This window comes from Cupressus sempervirens, chromosome 7 (genome assembly GCF_028749045.1).
Source record: "Cupressus sempervirens isolate cs-2001-9-10 chromosome 7, ASM2874904v1, whole genome shotgun sequence".
Taxonomy (NCBI): Eukaryota; Viridiplantae; Streptophyta; class Pinopsida; order Cupressales; family Cupressaceae; genus Cupressus; species Cupressus sempervirens.
Genome location: NC_143124.1, coordinates 300,835,290 through 300,848,843, shown reverse-complemented (window position 1 = coordinate 300,848,843; position 13,554 = coordinate 300,835,290). Strand labels below are relative to the sequence as shown.

Sequence of the window (13,554 nt, the reverse complement as noted above, 5' to 3'; positions counted from 1 at the left end):
TTCATGCTAATAGATCTCGATTTCTATGTCAAAAATCTCAAATTTTGAGAAAAACAATCATGATTTCCATGCCAAAAAATCTCAATTACCATGCCAAAAATCACTGCCTCAGGAAACGTGCCCAATCTCAAGGAAATATATGTTTGCCTCATATTCCAACTATGTCCAAATTCAATAAAATTTATATGAAAATACTGGTTTTTGGGCACTCTGAGGTCAATGGTGATGTCCATTTGGGCTCAAAGTGCACCAAAAATTAGTGACCCCTTCAAATCCAATACAAATATCTTCTGAAAAATGAAACCCTTTGGAAAAAAAAAAAAAAAAAAAAAAAGCACAAATCTGAAAGCCAAGCCAAAACCTCTTATTAACAGGATCATGGGCATGAACATTTGAAGCTTTGATACTATGTTGAAGTTGATGAAAGCTCAACCCCACAACTCCCAAGAATCACCTGCATGTAAACACCTGTCACAGAATAGAGAAGCAAAAAGTTAAGGAGACTAATATTGTCAAATCCATAGATGAGACATTCTTGATGAGCAAAAAAAGAGATTGCTATAATCAAAAGTGAATGAATGAACTACAAAGAGATCAATCCTTATAAAAGGAGATCAAAACCCTAACAGGTAACTAACCTAGGTTGCATGATATTAATTAATAAAAATTATTATTATTATATGCCCAAAGTTTAGCTTAAGTAAATTAGAGATAATAAGTGACTTAATAATTAAATCAATATGATTTAATTAATGAGAAAATACTTTATTACTCTAACAATTCCAACATGGTGTCAAAGCCTATTTTAAAATATTAGTATATTTTTTAGAGGTCTTGAAAATTCTTGTATGCTCTTCTATTGCATTTTTACACAAATTGAAGACAAAAAAAGATTTATGAAATCACATTAATTTATTTTGCATATACGTTGTTTTTCTTGATCAGGAGACTGTAAGACTTTAAAGGATTAAGATCTTGAGGATAGCATCCAAATAGAGAATTATCCTACAACGAGTCTCACCTCTAGTAGGGCCCACCTCTTGTGGGGTCCACTTCTAGCGCCCACCACTTGCTTCATTTGGCCATAACATTTTCCTTGTTGCTCTATTTTTTGAAAGCGATATATCGTTTAAAAGTTGGTTAAGAGTGCTACACATGTATAGAGGTCTTTTTTCCTAAATTTTATCTTTGGTTCATTTTGTATCAGAAATTTTAGCTCTGACCATTATGATCCTATTAAACATTTTAACTCAAAAAAGACTCTGATACCATGTTAGAATTTGTGAAAATAGATATAAAACTAGAATATAATGAAAGAGTTTGATTAATCAATGGGAAATGACATTGGCAGAATAACAAAATAAGACCAACTTCTAATGTAAATGCTCAGAGGCATAACAACATCAAAATTGGCCTAATTTGGCACTTGTAATTTATTAGAGCCTTTAGAGATCAAGTGTCTTGATTGTATGATCTTCTATAGCTTCATATTAGTTATTGTAAACATCAAAAGTAGAAGTCAAGTTTGATTCATTTGGGCAAGTAGCATTTGTAAGTGCATTGAATTGTAAAGAGTCAAATCATCACATTTTGTGGGGAGGGGGGTGATTGTTAGATCTACTACAAAGGGGAGTTGAATCATATCTGGTGATTATTTTCATCCTTTTATTGTCAAGCTAACTTCATAAAATTATATGTCATAGAAGCAAGGGATAAAGAATCACTGCCTTGAGCAGGATCTATTACCATAGCTCCTTGGACACATTCCTAAGCCCAATGATTATGAATAAAAAAATGCATGGTCCAATAGTAATGATATGGTCTATAGACTAATATGTCTCACTATTTCTGAGGATATTTTATATCATATTGAGCACATTGAGTGTCCTTTCATTACTTGGACAATCATCCAACAATTGTATAGAGCCATCAAATATTCATCTAAAAGTGATGATTCCTTGGATATCTAGGCTTCTATGAATGATACTAAGATTTATGTTTCTCTGTATTATTTGGACACGTCCTTCTTGGATGATCATAATACTAGTAACCCATATCCACCTGTTATTCCTTTAGAGTTTAGAGTTGCTTCATTGAAAGCTTTTGATGATTCTCTATAGTTGAATACTCTGTGTTTTAGATTCAAATCATTGGGTTCAATTTCTATCAGACATTCCATAAATCCATCTTGAAGATTTGGATGACAATATTAAAGACATTTGTTTTCAATTTGATGACAACTTTAATGAAGTTGCCTCATCATTTCCATCTTTGGGCATTGCTCTTATTGTGCCTACATCAGCTCCATGCGTGACAAATTGTGCAAATATTCATAATTTGCAATATCCAACTCAACTATCTTCATTTGCAGCAGTATCAGATTCACGTTGGGCCAAACATCATCATGCATCCATGGTCCTCGTTCTTGAGTCATTCATGGTACATGATAAGTCACACATTAGGAGTGGCTTGGCTAGCTTTGAGCATCATTCGAATGCATTAGTGGCATATTCATCATTAAGGCTATGGTGGCACATAAGATGACTTCATTTGGATTTATCTTCCTTCTTCTTATCTACAATGGAAAGCACTCTTGCATTTGTATTTGGTATATCTTCTTCCTAACGGGAGAAATGTTGTTTGTGGCATTGTTCTACCTTTCATTTTCAAGCACTCACCATTCTTGTAGGAGATCCATTCATTATGTGAGTGATATCATATCTCCTCTCATACTTTCCATGGGGAGATTCTTGATTGTATATACATGATATATGTCATAATAGAGGGGTCTTGATTACTTCATCCATCCATACATTTTGTTTGTTTTTCATCTCTTTGTGGGGAGGGTTTTTCCCATGAGGTTTTCCCTCTTTCTCCACTTTAAGAGATAGTGCATTTGTTTTTGCATATTGTAAATGGGGGTCTAACATGTCTTTGTTGTCAAACCCATAAGCTATATATTGCCTTCATGTACTCCGTAAGTTGCACTTAAGAGGGGGTGTTAGAATAAGTGGTTAATTTCCATTTCATTGTTGGGTGTACCTAGGTGAAGTTAGTTTTTTAATTAGGCTAATAATGAGTCGTAGGTTTAATTCCTTATGGAAGTTACACATTCTCCTTGTGCTACCTAACTTTGGTAGGTGGTACCTAACTTTGCTAGGTGATACACTATTTGACCATGTGCTACCTAACTTTGGTAAGTGGCACCCTGACCATGAGCTACCTAACTTTGGTAGGTGGCTCTTGCATATATAAATATGTTAGCTCTTTGTATTCGAACACATCAGAAGATATTGATGTTATTATGCCTTTGAACATTTACATTAGAAACTGGTCTCAGATTATTATTCTGTCAATTTCATTTCCTAATGATTAATTTAACTCTTTTATGAAATTGTGATTTAATATTTACTTTTACAAATTCTAACACTAAAGAGTGCTTGTGCAAAAAAGTTGACTAAATGTATAAAGCAATTAAGTAGTTGCATGAAGGAATCCACAAATTGCATGCATGAGTTATGTTGGTGTTTGAAAACTATTGAACAACAAAATGTTCAATACCAGAATGATAACACTCATATAACCTAAGGATCAGCCAATTCCTATTATCAATTATATAAGTAAACCATTTGGACCCAACTTCAACAAAACTAAAGGATGGTTTCCTACACTTTTGGCTCTGCTAAACCAAGGCAGGTATACCTAGGGATGATTCTTAGTACAAACTATTGTGCAGAGATTCTTTTAGTTTCATTATGATTCTCATCTATTACCTACTAACACATGAGCAGTTTACTTCGCCTCCTTTAATGTTCTCAAACTTGTATGCATCCCTTATCAGCAGATTTGGTTGTCATTCTCCTTGAATTTACAAATATTCCTGACAATAGCAGCTACCTAAGATTCAGAGAATAGATATAAACGAGTATTGACCAGCATTTATAACTTTGAACAATATTGAATGAAAAATGATTTTGATTTTATAATTGTTATGATATGCAGCAGCAGAATTTATTCTTGTTCACTTCTGACTTATATGACCAGTGCCTTATCCATTGGGTAGAAAATTGACTATTGGTGGGAGATCTAATTTAATTAACTTGTAAATGAATTAATCAATTGTAATCACCCATTTCCATTCTTATGAAATATCCTTTCTATAAACTCATAAACCCTACTGATTCATTGAAGTGTTTCCATAATTCCTTGAATTAAAAGCAACAGTGATATCGACATACAACCCATCCAAATTGCATTCAGCCAAATTAAACTTTATTTAAAATGACTTCAAAGTAAACAAACCCATAAAAAGGAGACAAAAATTGATGACACAAATATAGTGTAAATGCCCCTTTGTATTATCCTTTCAGATGACTAATACGGTGACCAATAGAATTCAAAGAACAGCCCAGAACAACTTGTTGGTTCTATCATTTCAATATATCTTCAGAAAGTACAACTAAAAAATAAACTCAGAACAGCTACACCCTATTGGACCGACTGTATTCTCTCAAAGACTTAAAATTGTACAAAATTCAGAACCTCACATTGCCTCGAAAACTCATTTATATAGGCATGAGTTGCAACAAGAAAAGGGCAAATGTGACTGACAGGTGTCCTTCAAAAAGATTTTTACATACATCTGTAACAAAAGGACAAAACTGTGAATAATAGAAAAACTGATACACCAAACTTTCCTTTGTGGGTCCGCTTCTGTTATTTCCTTTGGAAAGGCAAGAATACTTTGATCGGATTCTTTTATTGTTCTGGTTCCTCAGGATAGGTGGCCATCAAATGTGACAGTGACGAGTCATCTCCCACTATCTGAGGATCCTCTTTGTCTTTATCATTAGTAGCAAAGGTGGCTTCTACTTTTGTACTCTCTTCTTTGTCATCATCTTCCACCTCATCATCTCCTTCTGTCTGTTCTGTAGACATAAATTCTTCCTTCCATTTATTGTAAATAATGTCCTCCGGCCAATCAAAATTTAGAATTTCTCTTTGTACAGTTACTAAAGAATTTGCATTTGCCTCTAAATCAAAAAAATCTTTTCTGATGATATTATAGAATAATTGTACTTTTACCAACTCCTCATTTGTCATTGCCCACAACAGATGGCCCGCTTCATTTATAACCTTATTTATTCTCTCACAGAAGGCTTCATCTAGCTCCCTCTTCCATTCTTCCTTTTCCTTTATTTTATCAACTGACTTTAGAACACAAGGGAATAAATCAATTTTTTCTGCAAAATACTTGGAAAAACAATTAGTTAATTTTCTATAGAAAGAATCCTGTTTATCATCAAAACCTTGCATCTTATTTAGTAAATCAAAAATTCCTTCTATCTGATGATATGTTAGATGAATAATAGATCTACACATAGCAGTGATATTTGAACTTCTCTCTGTCCACTTCTGTACAATGGGTCTGAATATAGCTTCATTTTGCTTCAATTCATCCCTAATTGCTGAAATCCTTGATAATTGATCAAAAAATGTGGGCCATTCTATCCTGTCTATTAAATACATGATATCCTGCCTCAATTTTTCTTCATGTTGATTGTTAAGCTCTACATGCATTGCATACAACTTATTCTTCTCCTCTTCAAAATCCTCTGCAGTATAGAACTGAGGCCTTTCTGGAGTATCAGGTATCTCAATAATTGAAGTAGACTTGAAGGGTTCAATAGGTGGCCTAGTAGGGTATACAATCCTGGGTCTGCTAGATTCTCCTATTTTTCTTTTCCCAAGGACCTTCTCCATTTGAGATACTTTGTTTTCCAGTGACTGTATCTGCATACCCCTTTCCTCATATGCTTTCAAAACTTCTTCAAACCTAGCATTGAGTTGGGCAAATTTATCCTCCTCTTGGCCAGACACTATGCTACCAAATTTTAGCATCTCTGATGCCATTCCAATTATTTGTTTACTACCTACCTCACCAGCCCTGAACATTGTCAATGCACCAGTATGCTCTGTAGTTGGAATCTCATGCATTCTGGTATTCTCCCTTTTTTCCATGGACCATATAACAAGGGCTTGGTGGTCATCACTAAATTTGACTCCTCTATGAGCCTGTAGTATTTCTTCAGTAGTCCTCAGCTGAACATCCCTCTATTTTCTTACTGAATCAAAAACATTGGCATTTGCTATGTCTCATTCCGGCAAAAGGAGGACTCCTAACTGTCTAACTATTTGCCTCCCAGCATCAGGAGTAAAATGGGAAAAATCATTCAAAAATTTAGATTTTACCTCCTTAATATCTAGATCAAGTTTGTCTGGCTATTCTGCTTTTATCTTCTCACAGGTTTTCTCAATATTGCTCATGTTTAATCTCCACAAAAACTGAGCAAAAGCCCTAGACTTTACAAAATTTTCATCATTAATAAACCTTTCAGAAGCTTGGGCAACTATTGGATCAATTTCCTTACCTTGGTAATCAGCAATGGTTAGGTCCAAGGAAGGTGTAGGAGGTTCTGGTGGCTCTCCAACATCCAAATATGTAGAAGTAACAATCACATCCCCTTCTCCACCCATTTGTCTAAGCTGCTCTATTAGAGATACTTCATCATCTATCTAGATTGGGGACTGGCTTGGGGAGTATTGTTCTTTTTGAGAAGAAGACCCCTACTCTAATTTTTGCCTTTTTGGAGAGCTGGCTGCAGATGGACTTCTTGACCTTGGCTTTTGATGAAGGGGTGCCAGTTGCACATTCTGAATCATGACATAACCTGCCCTTCTCTGCAATGTATACTGGCCAGGAGCCACCACATTTCTGTTGCTTATTCTTCTTTGTACCTCTGCAGCCTTGTCTGGATGTGTCTCAACATATATGGCTTTCTTCTCATTCATGGTTTGAATTATTACAGCAAAATTATTCATTAATGCTTGCATTTTAGCTCCCCAGTATTTCTTATCTTTCAATGGGTCATACTAGGGTTCAAAAGCATTAATGAATTCTAGGGTCTTACTGAATACTATCCATTTTTCTTTCCTCAATTCTTGTTCTTGCAAAGTGAAAATATTTATGATTATATCCTCTGGATAGTAGACTTGTTGTACCATGCGAGAAGCTTTCACCCTCTCTCTTAAGAGGTCATAGAATCCCTCAGGATCAATAAATCTGGCATGAGATTCTACCATATTATATTTATCTAGAAACAAATTAAGGTGCTTCCACCCTTTTCTGACAAAGTCAAAATCATGCACTACAGTAACAATTGGAAAGAAGGTGGGCGGGGGCCCTAGCTCGGTCGGCTAAATCTTCCCTGTTGCAGGGGGTTGGTCACGAGTTCTAGTCTCCTCCATCCCCATGGTATCGGTGGGCATGTCGCGCCAGCACTACCGATCACATTAAAAAGTTTACCCGACGCACTGCAATTTATAGGGGGGGTCGTGTTGCACCCGATTCCTGCAATCTAATAAATAAATAAAAACAATTGGAAAGAAGGTGCCCTTCTTAGACAATTCCCTCTCATCTACAGTACCTATCTGCCATAAGAGCTCAGCAATCCCTATCTTCAAAGGCACATGAAAGGGCAACACATGTGGCTTTCCCACAAAACCATATACTCTTATTACAGTTCAAACATTATAAGGGATTATATCCCCCCAATTATGACTAACCAATAGTCCTTGTGCATGGTCCTTAGGTCTAATCAATTCCAACAATGCTTGTGGAATTTTGGGGTTGTCACCTTTCAAGAGCAACCTAAGCTTTGAAGCAAAGTATCTATCAAATCTCACATAGCTGGCATCTGTAGCTTTTGAAGTCATATCTACACTCCACAGCTGCACTGGATTCCTTTCTCCATCCCTGGTTGTTTCTAGCTCCATACCCTTGGAGAAAAAAGTGAATCCCTTGTACAAGCATACATGCATAAGCAATGAATACCAACAGAATGGTTTGCCCACTTTTTCCCTTGCTATCTCCACTAGGCCATTGTGAATTTCTTTTGCAAGAAAAGTAGCAAAATTCAGAATAGTACTCATTCCAAATTGAAGAGTTTGAGCCATGATAAGGACAATAGAGCCTGGAATTTGATCAACTTCATCTATCCCAAACATCTTGCAAAGAGAAAAATACAATCCTTGAGTTCTCAGGTTGAAATGTCTTCTCAACAATGGCTCTGGGGTACTGGCTATAATTACAGGCAAAGTGCCAATTGTAGCAGCATGATCTTGCAGTGGCCTTGTTCTCAGGTAAATTCTTTGTGCATCATACCTTGCTTGAAGGTCATCTGTGTCAATAGTTTCATGTACGGCATGGTTAGGATTGAGGTTGAAAACCTCACTAAATAATTCAGGACAAACCCTAAACAGATTCACTCCAACATGGTTTTTTACCCACCCTGTAATTGGATCATATTTCTGTGCCAGATCCATCAATAAATCACTATCAAAGAAAATTGTGGGGACTGTTAATTTACCAATATCGAACTCCCGTACATTACTCATAGGAGTGTCCAGTTTTCATTCTGAAAACCATTTCTTAAACAACTCCAGACCCCCCATGGAAACCTAGGCATCTCTTACCCAATTAGCTTTGTCGTAAGAACCTTTTGCTACAACTACTCTTGGATGTTTGGAATGAGTTCCCTTCCCTTAGTTATTTCATGTACCGATAAGGGGAATTGTTCAAGAAAGTCATCGTGCATAGAACGTTTCAAATAATCTGTTTGCCCAGTGAACTCTTTTCAAGGAGGCATTTTGAATAAAACCCTAGAAATTTCACAATAGCAGATACTTTGAAATTCTTAGAAAGTCACAGAGTACTTACCCGCTAGAACTCGCACTTCTACACTATGTGATATCTTCTGCAGTTTTACTGGAGTGCTAGCTAAGAATTTCTATGCCCTGGCTCTAAAAACTTTGTATGCCCTGATGTTCTTTCTGTGCTTTGGTGATTCATTAATGGTGAGATCGTGGGTTCTTTTCATACATTGAAATCGCACGCATGAAATCTGAATCATATTTACTCTTAGTAACCGTTACCTCCAAATTGCAACCAAATTTGAATCCTATCCGTAGATTTTCACCAGATCGGACGGCTCTGATTTAAAAAGCAACAAGCCTTATGGCTTTTAAAAACAAGGCTACGTGTCACAATAGCGCTTACTCGCATTATTTAAATTCCTTGCACCTTAGAATTACGGGGAAGCACCATTCGTTGATCAAGACAAGATCAATGATCAAGTCAATTCACATTCTAATAAAATCCAGTCAGCTATACTGACCAATAGGAAACCTCCATATGAGTTTGCACCTTTTGATAACATTCCACGCCAGCAGATCCCATATCTTCTTCTGAGCGAGCAAGTACTTGACATCATTTAGTCCACGTGTCGTGCTGGCGCATTCTCGCTTTTCTTATCTAACGAGCATTTTCAAATTGCGGGCTTGCGCCAGTCGTCGATCTTCAAAAGATCAACGGCGACACTGATTATACCCTGCAGAGCTTCTGAGTTAAAAATTCAAACATCACCATGGACACGTGTCTGCATGGCGCATTCCCGCTTTGTTTAAACTTCACTCAGGTTCAAATTGCAAGCAAGCGCCCTTCGTTGATCAGGATAAGATCAACGATCAGAAACAACTCTGCATTCTACACTTGCATCATCCACTTGGGCCAATGAAATGATTGCTTTCAATTCGTGTGTTCTGACTCATCTGACTATTGCATTAATTTCTAACACTTTCCGTGCCCACATCATAAGTATTTCCAGCTAAGCACAAGTCGCAGACCACATGGCGTCACTCAGCATTCTTCCATTTTTTGGCCCCACTATGACACGCGTCGCAAAGGCGCATACCCACTTTTCTTATCTGACTTGCAGCTTCATAATGCGAGATTGCACTAACCGTAGATCTTTGAAAGATCTACGGCTAATAGGACTTCACTTCCATTCGGCAGTCAAACTTCTTCAATGGCACATCTGGCAGTACATGTCAGCAATCGTTTTACAGTGTGGCACACTACAACATACAAGTAAAACTATCTGACCCCACCTTGCCACTCGTCAAAAAACCGCTTGCCCGCATTATTTATCTCTCATGCAGCTTCAAATTGTGGGCATGCGCTGGCCTTTGATCCTTGACAGATCAACGGTTATAGAATCAAGCATCCTTATCACCACGTTGGGCAAAGTGATGAATAAAATTCTCCAACCATTCCAACTTGTCTGACACTTGCCATTGAAGACATTCATCCTTGAGATTGGTGGGCCCATCTTGTCAGACCTTGCCACTTGTCCAATTTTCGCTTCCTCGCATTATTTATTTGACGAGCATCTTCTTCTTGCGGGAAAGCGCTAGCCCTTGATTCAAATGAAATCAATGGTTGACGCTTCTTGGTGATAAAGGCACATCTCTGTTGGTGACTCAACCAATGATATCGCGGGAAATCCAAAACGTGCTCAAAAGTACTAACAAACCTGCAAAAGTTTCTGACAACTTATGACTCCTTTTACGGTTTACTGGAATTTAGAAAAGTAAGGGCTACGTGTCACCAAGTCGCATGCCCGCATTATTTAAAAACCTTGCATCTCGAAATTGCGGGCATGCGATACCCGTTGATCAGAACAAGATCAACGATTATAAAAACTGTGTTATCAGAGGTATTTCCTAATAAAATGATTAAGCAATTTTCAAGCCAAGCACGGCCACGTAAGGTTTAAACAAAATTAAAATGAACTCATGCTTGCACAAGCCCTTCCTTAGGTGAAAAGATATACCATTAAAACATTTTTCTAAAAATACTTTGAGGGTTTTCCAAAACTAGGGCAATCTAAGGGTTTGAAAAATACAAGGAACAAAACCCTAATCTGCAATATTTAAATACTCAAATGATTTTTCACTAAATCTTCATAATTTCTGCAAAATGTGAAAAATCAGACCAACAAGTTCATGAGTAATTTGTTTTGACCAATGAGCATTTAGTAGATTAGTGAATCATCTACTTTGATCGTACAGTTATTTCATGCTATAGATTTTATAGATTTTGATAATTGATTTAATAGAACATATGAAGTATGAGATGGGTTTTAATATTTTATTTAATTATTGTTCGATAATAGATTGATATTGAGAATTTATATTATTTATTTAGAAGTGAAAATTTTGTGATTTCTATGAAATAACAAGAAATTGTTCTAATTACTTGATAACAAAATAATGCTAAATAAATAATAAGATTATAATGGGTATTTGATAAATGAAATAGTTAAATAATAATGAATAAAAAGAACTCTTTAGTGTCAAAGAGATTCAATTTGATGATCAATTATAAAGAAGGCAGCAAATTGCCCAACTTACCACGAGGTCACATTGGGATCAGCTATGGGTGGAAAAAAAGGCAGGATTATACATTGACTTAAAAAGAAAAAACTATGGCTAATGCTTTTTGTCCAGCTTCAAACAATGGTAATTGGTTTCCTCATTATCTATGCTACACTTTTCTTTAAAAATCTCAACTTTATTAAAGACAATGAAACTATTGCGTCTTTCTTTGGGTTTGGCATCTAAATTCTAAATCTCAAACAATGGCTTTTTATCCAGCTTCGAACAATGGTAATTGGTTTCCTCATCATCTATGTTAAACTTTTCTTTAAAATTTCAACTTTATTAAACAGCTTTTGTGTGTTACATTGGGTAGACAATGAAACTATTGCGTCTTTCTTTGGGTTCAGCATCTAAACTCTAAATCTCAAACAATGGCTAAAGATATGGATTTTGGCTATGGAGAGACCAAAATGCACATGCATAACCAATTTATTTTATATTAAAATACATAAAACTGTTATACTTAATTTTTAAATTAATTAATAAAAGTGCATTTTGGTCCCTGTATAGACAGCATCTACCTGAGGGATTCAAATCCAGATTCTAGGATGATCAATAAATGGCTCACTAAATCTGAGAACATTTGTTTGCGGGCCCAAATGGTGTAATAGAATACCAAGCACAGATTGCGTGTCCATCAACAAGTAGATGAAGCTCTCTGTAATAAGCAACTGCTAGTCTTCTGGTTCCTTCTAATTAACAGAAAAATACTAGAAAGACAATTATCCAATTTCTTTAGTACACACGTATTATTTCATTGGAATGCCACATTTATACCTTATTAGGTGTTCTTTATTTCCATAAGCCAGTTTGGAAAACGTCATTCAGCCAACTAAAAAGCAATCCATATGACATTTTTAAAAGCTCCCCTTTTATAGGTTGCTTTTAGTTGGTTGGATAGCCCCAGGTCCAAGTTTGTGGATATGAAAAAATCTGTCTACCAGACTCCCTCTAAAGTATTGAGTTGCCCGCATACAAATACAATGCAATTCCAAAATGTCAAAGAATTGAACAAATTGGATTGTTCCTCCTTACTGTGTATTACCATTTACTGTTTCACCCATGCAATATGTTGTTAATAGGAGTTTGAGAAAATATGTGAGCTGGGTGAGGTGCATGCAATACTGGAATGCATCATATTCTGGTTGTAATAGTTAACTTTGCAACTTAAAATCAATGATTACATGAGAATTTTGAACTACCGTGAGATGTCCCCACCCGAGGTTCAGGCCAAAATGCAGCTTGTGTAAAGGTCAATTGCTTTATACCAAAAGCATTTAAATTGTATTAGTTTATACCAATCATAATTTTAAAATTTGACTACTGAACCCTGGAATACACTGAAGCAAAATATATTCCAAAAGCCATAAATTGTGATTATAAATTTGGAAAACGCAACTTAACAAGTGCTCTTTATTAGAACATAAAACCTCTATAGACCAATTGAAGTTGTCATGTCTTATGACTTTGCATGTGGGCTCTCCTAGAAATCACAAAATCTTTGTGACTAGATATAATATGGAGCTGCTGAAAACAGTGAAAGGACTTGGCCAACCTGTCCAATAACTACATCATACTATTAAAAAAATTAAATCCACAATAGGACTCAGCAGACAAATAGGAAACAAAGCTTCATGATTCAGTCACTTTCACAAGAAAATTTATGAATTAAAATCATCTATGATGAGGAGATGAAAGTGCTCTGTATATCTGCAATATTTCAATCCATAGAAAATAGATTGAAATTGTAATTCCACTCTGAAGGACTTGTCACCTCAAAGAGGTCTAGTTCCAAAGCTAAAAGATATTTTCGTCACTCCTGGGAAATAGATATTTTTGCCACAATACATCTCTGGCGTTATTGGCACAATCATCTCAACTACCTTGCTATCTACTACATGCCGATGGTAATGCTGATATGATTTCAGGATGGCATCATCACTTCAAATAGGTTGACCTTTTGGGACTATTTTATCTTTTATCCACATATAAATAGGGACTAAGACAAAGTATGTTGATGCAATGACTCCTATAATGAATCTCGTGAGAAACACAAAAAGATTAAAAGGGCGCTTGACATCCTCAGCTTTCGGTCCAAGCTGTGTATATAAACAGTACAAAACAGAAAAATGGTTAGTTGCATCTTCGGGAAAATATAATTGTGCAACATGAATGATAAAACAGATAAACACTCAGAAAGCATTTATACACAAG

General features: G+C 36.0%; 1 protein-coding gene across 1 annotated transcript in view; it reads right to left on the bottom strand.

Annotated features, from left to right (window-relative positions):
• Positions 1 to 12,987: 12,987 nt before the first annotated feature.
• Positions 12,988 to 13,554, bottom strand: part of LOC149546608 (2-methyl-6-phytyl-1,4-hydroquinone methyltransferase, chloroplastic-like) — a 34,610-nt gene continuing 34,043 nt past the window's right edge. The window contains exon 4 of the mRNA XM_089791297.1: positions 12,988 to 13,439. Coding sequence (XP_089647423.1) covers positions 13,284 to 13,439 — 156 coding nt within the window. The 3' untranslated portion in view covers positions 12,988 to 13,283. The remainder of the gene's footprint in view (positions 13,440 to 13,554) is intronic.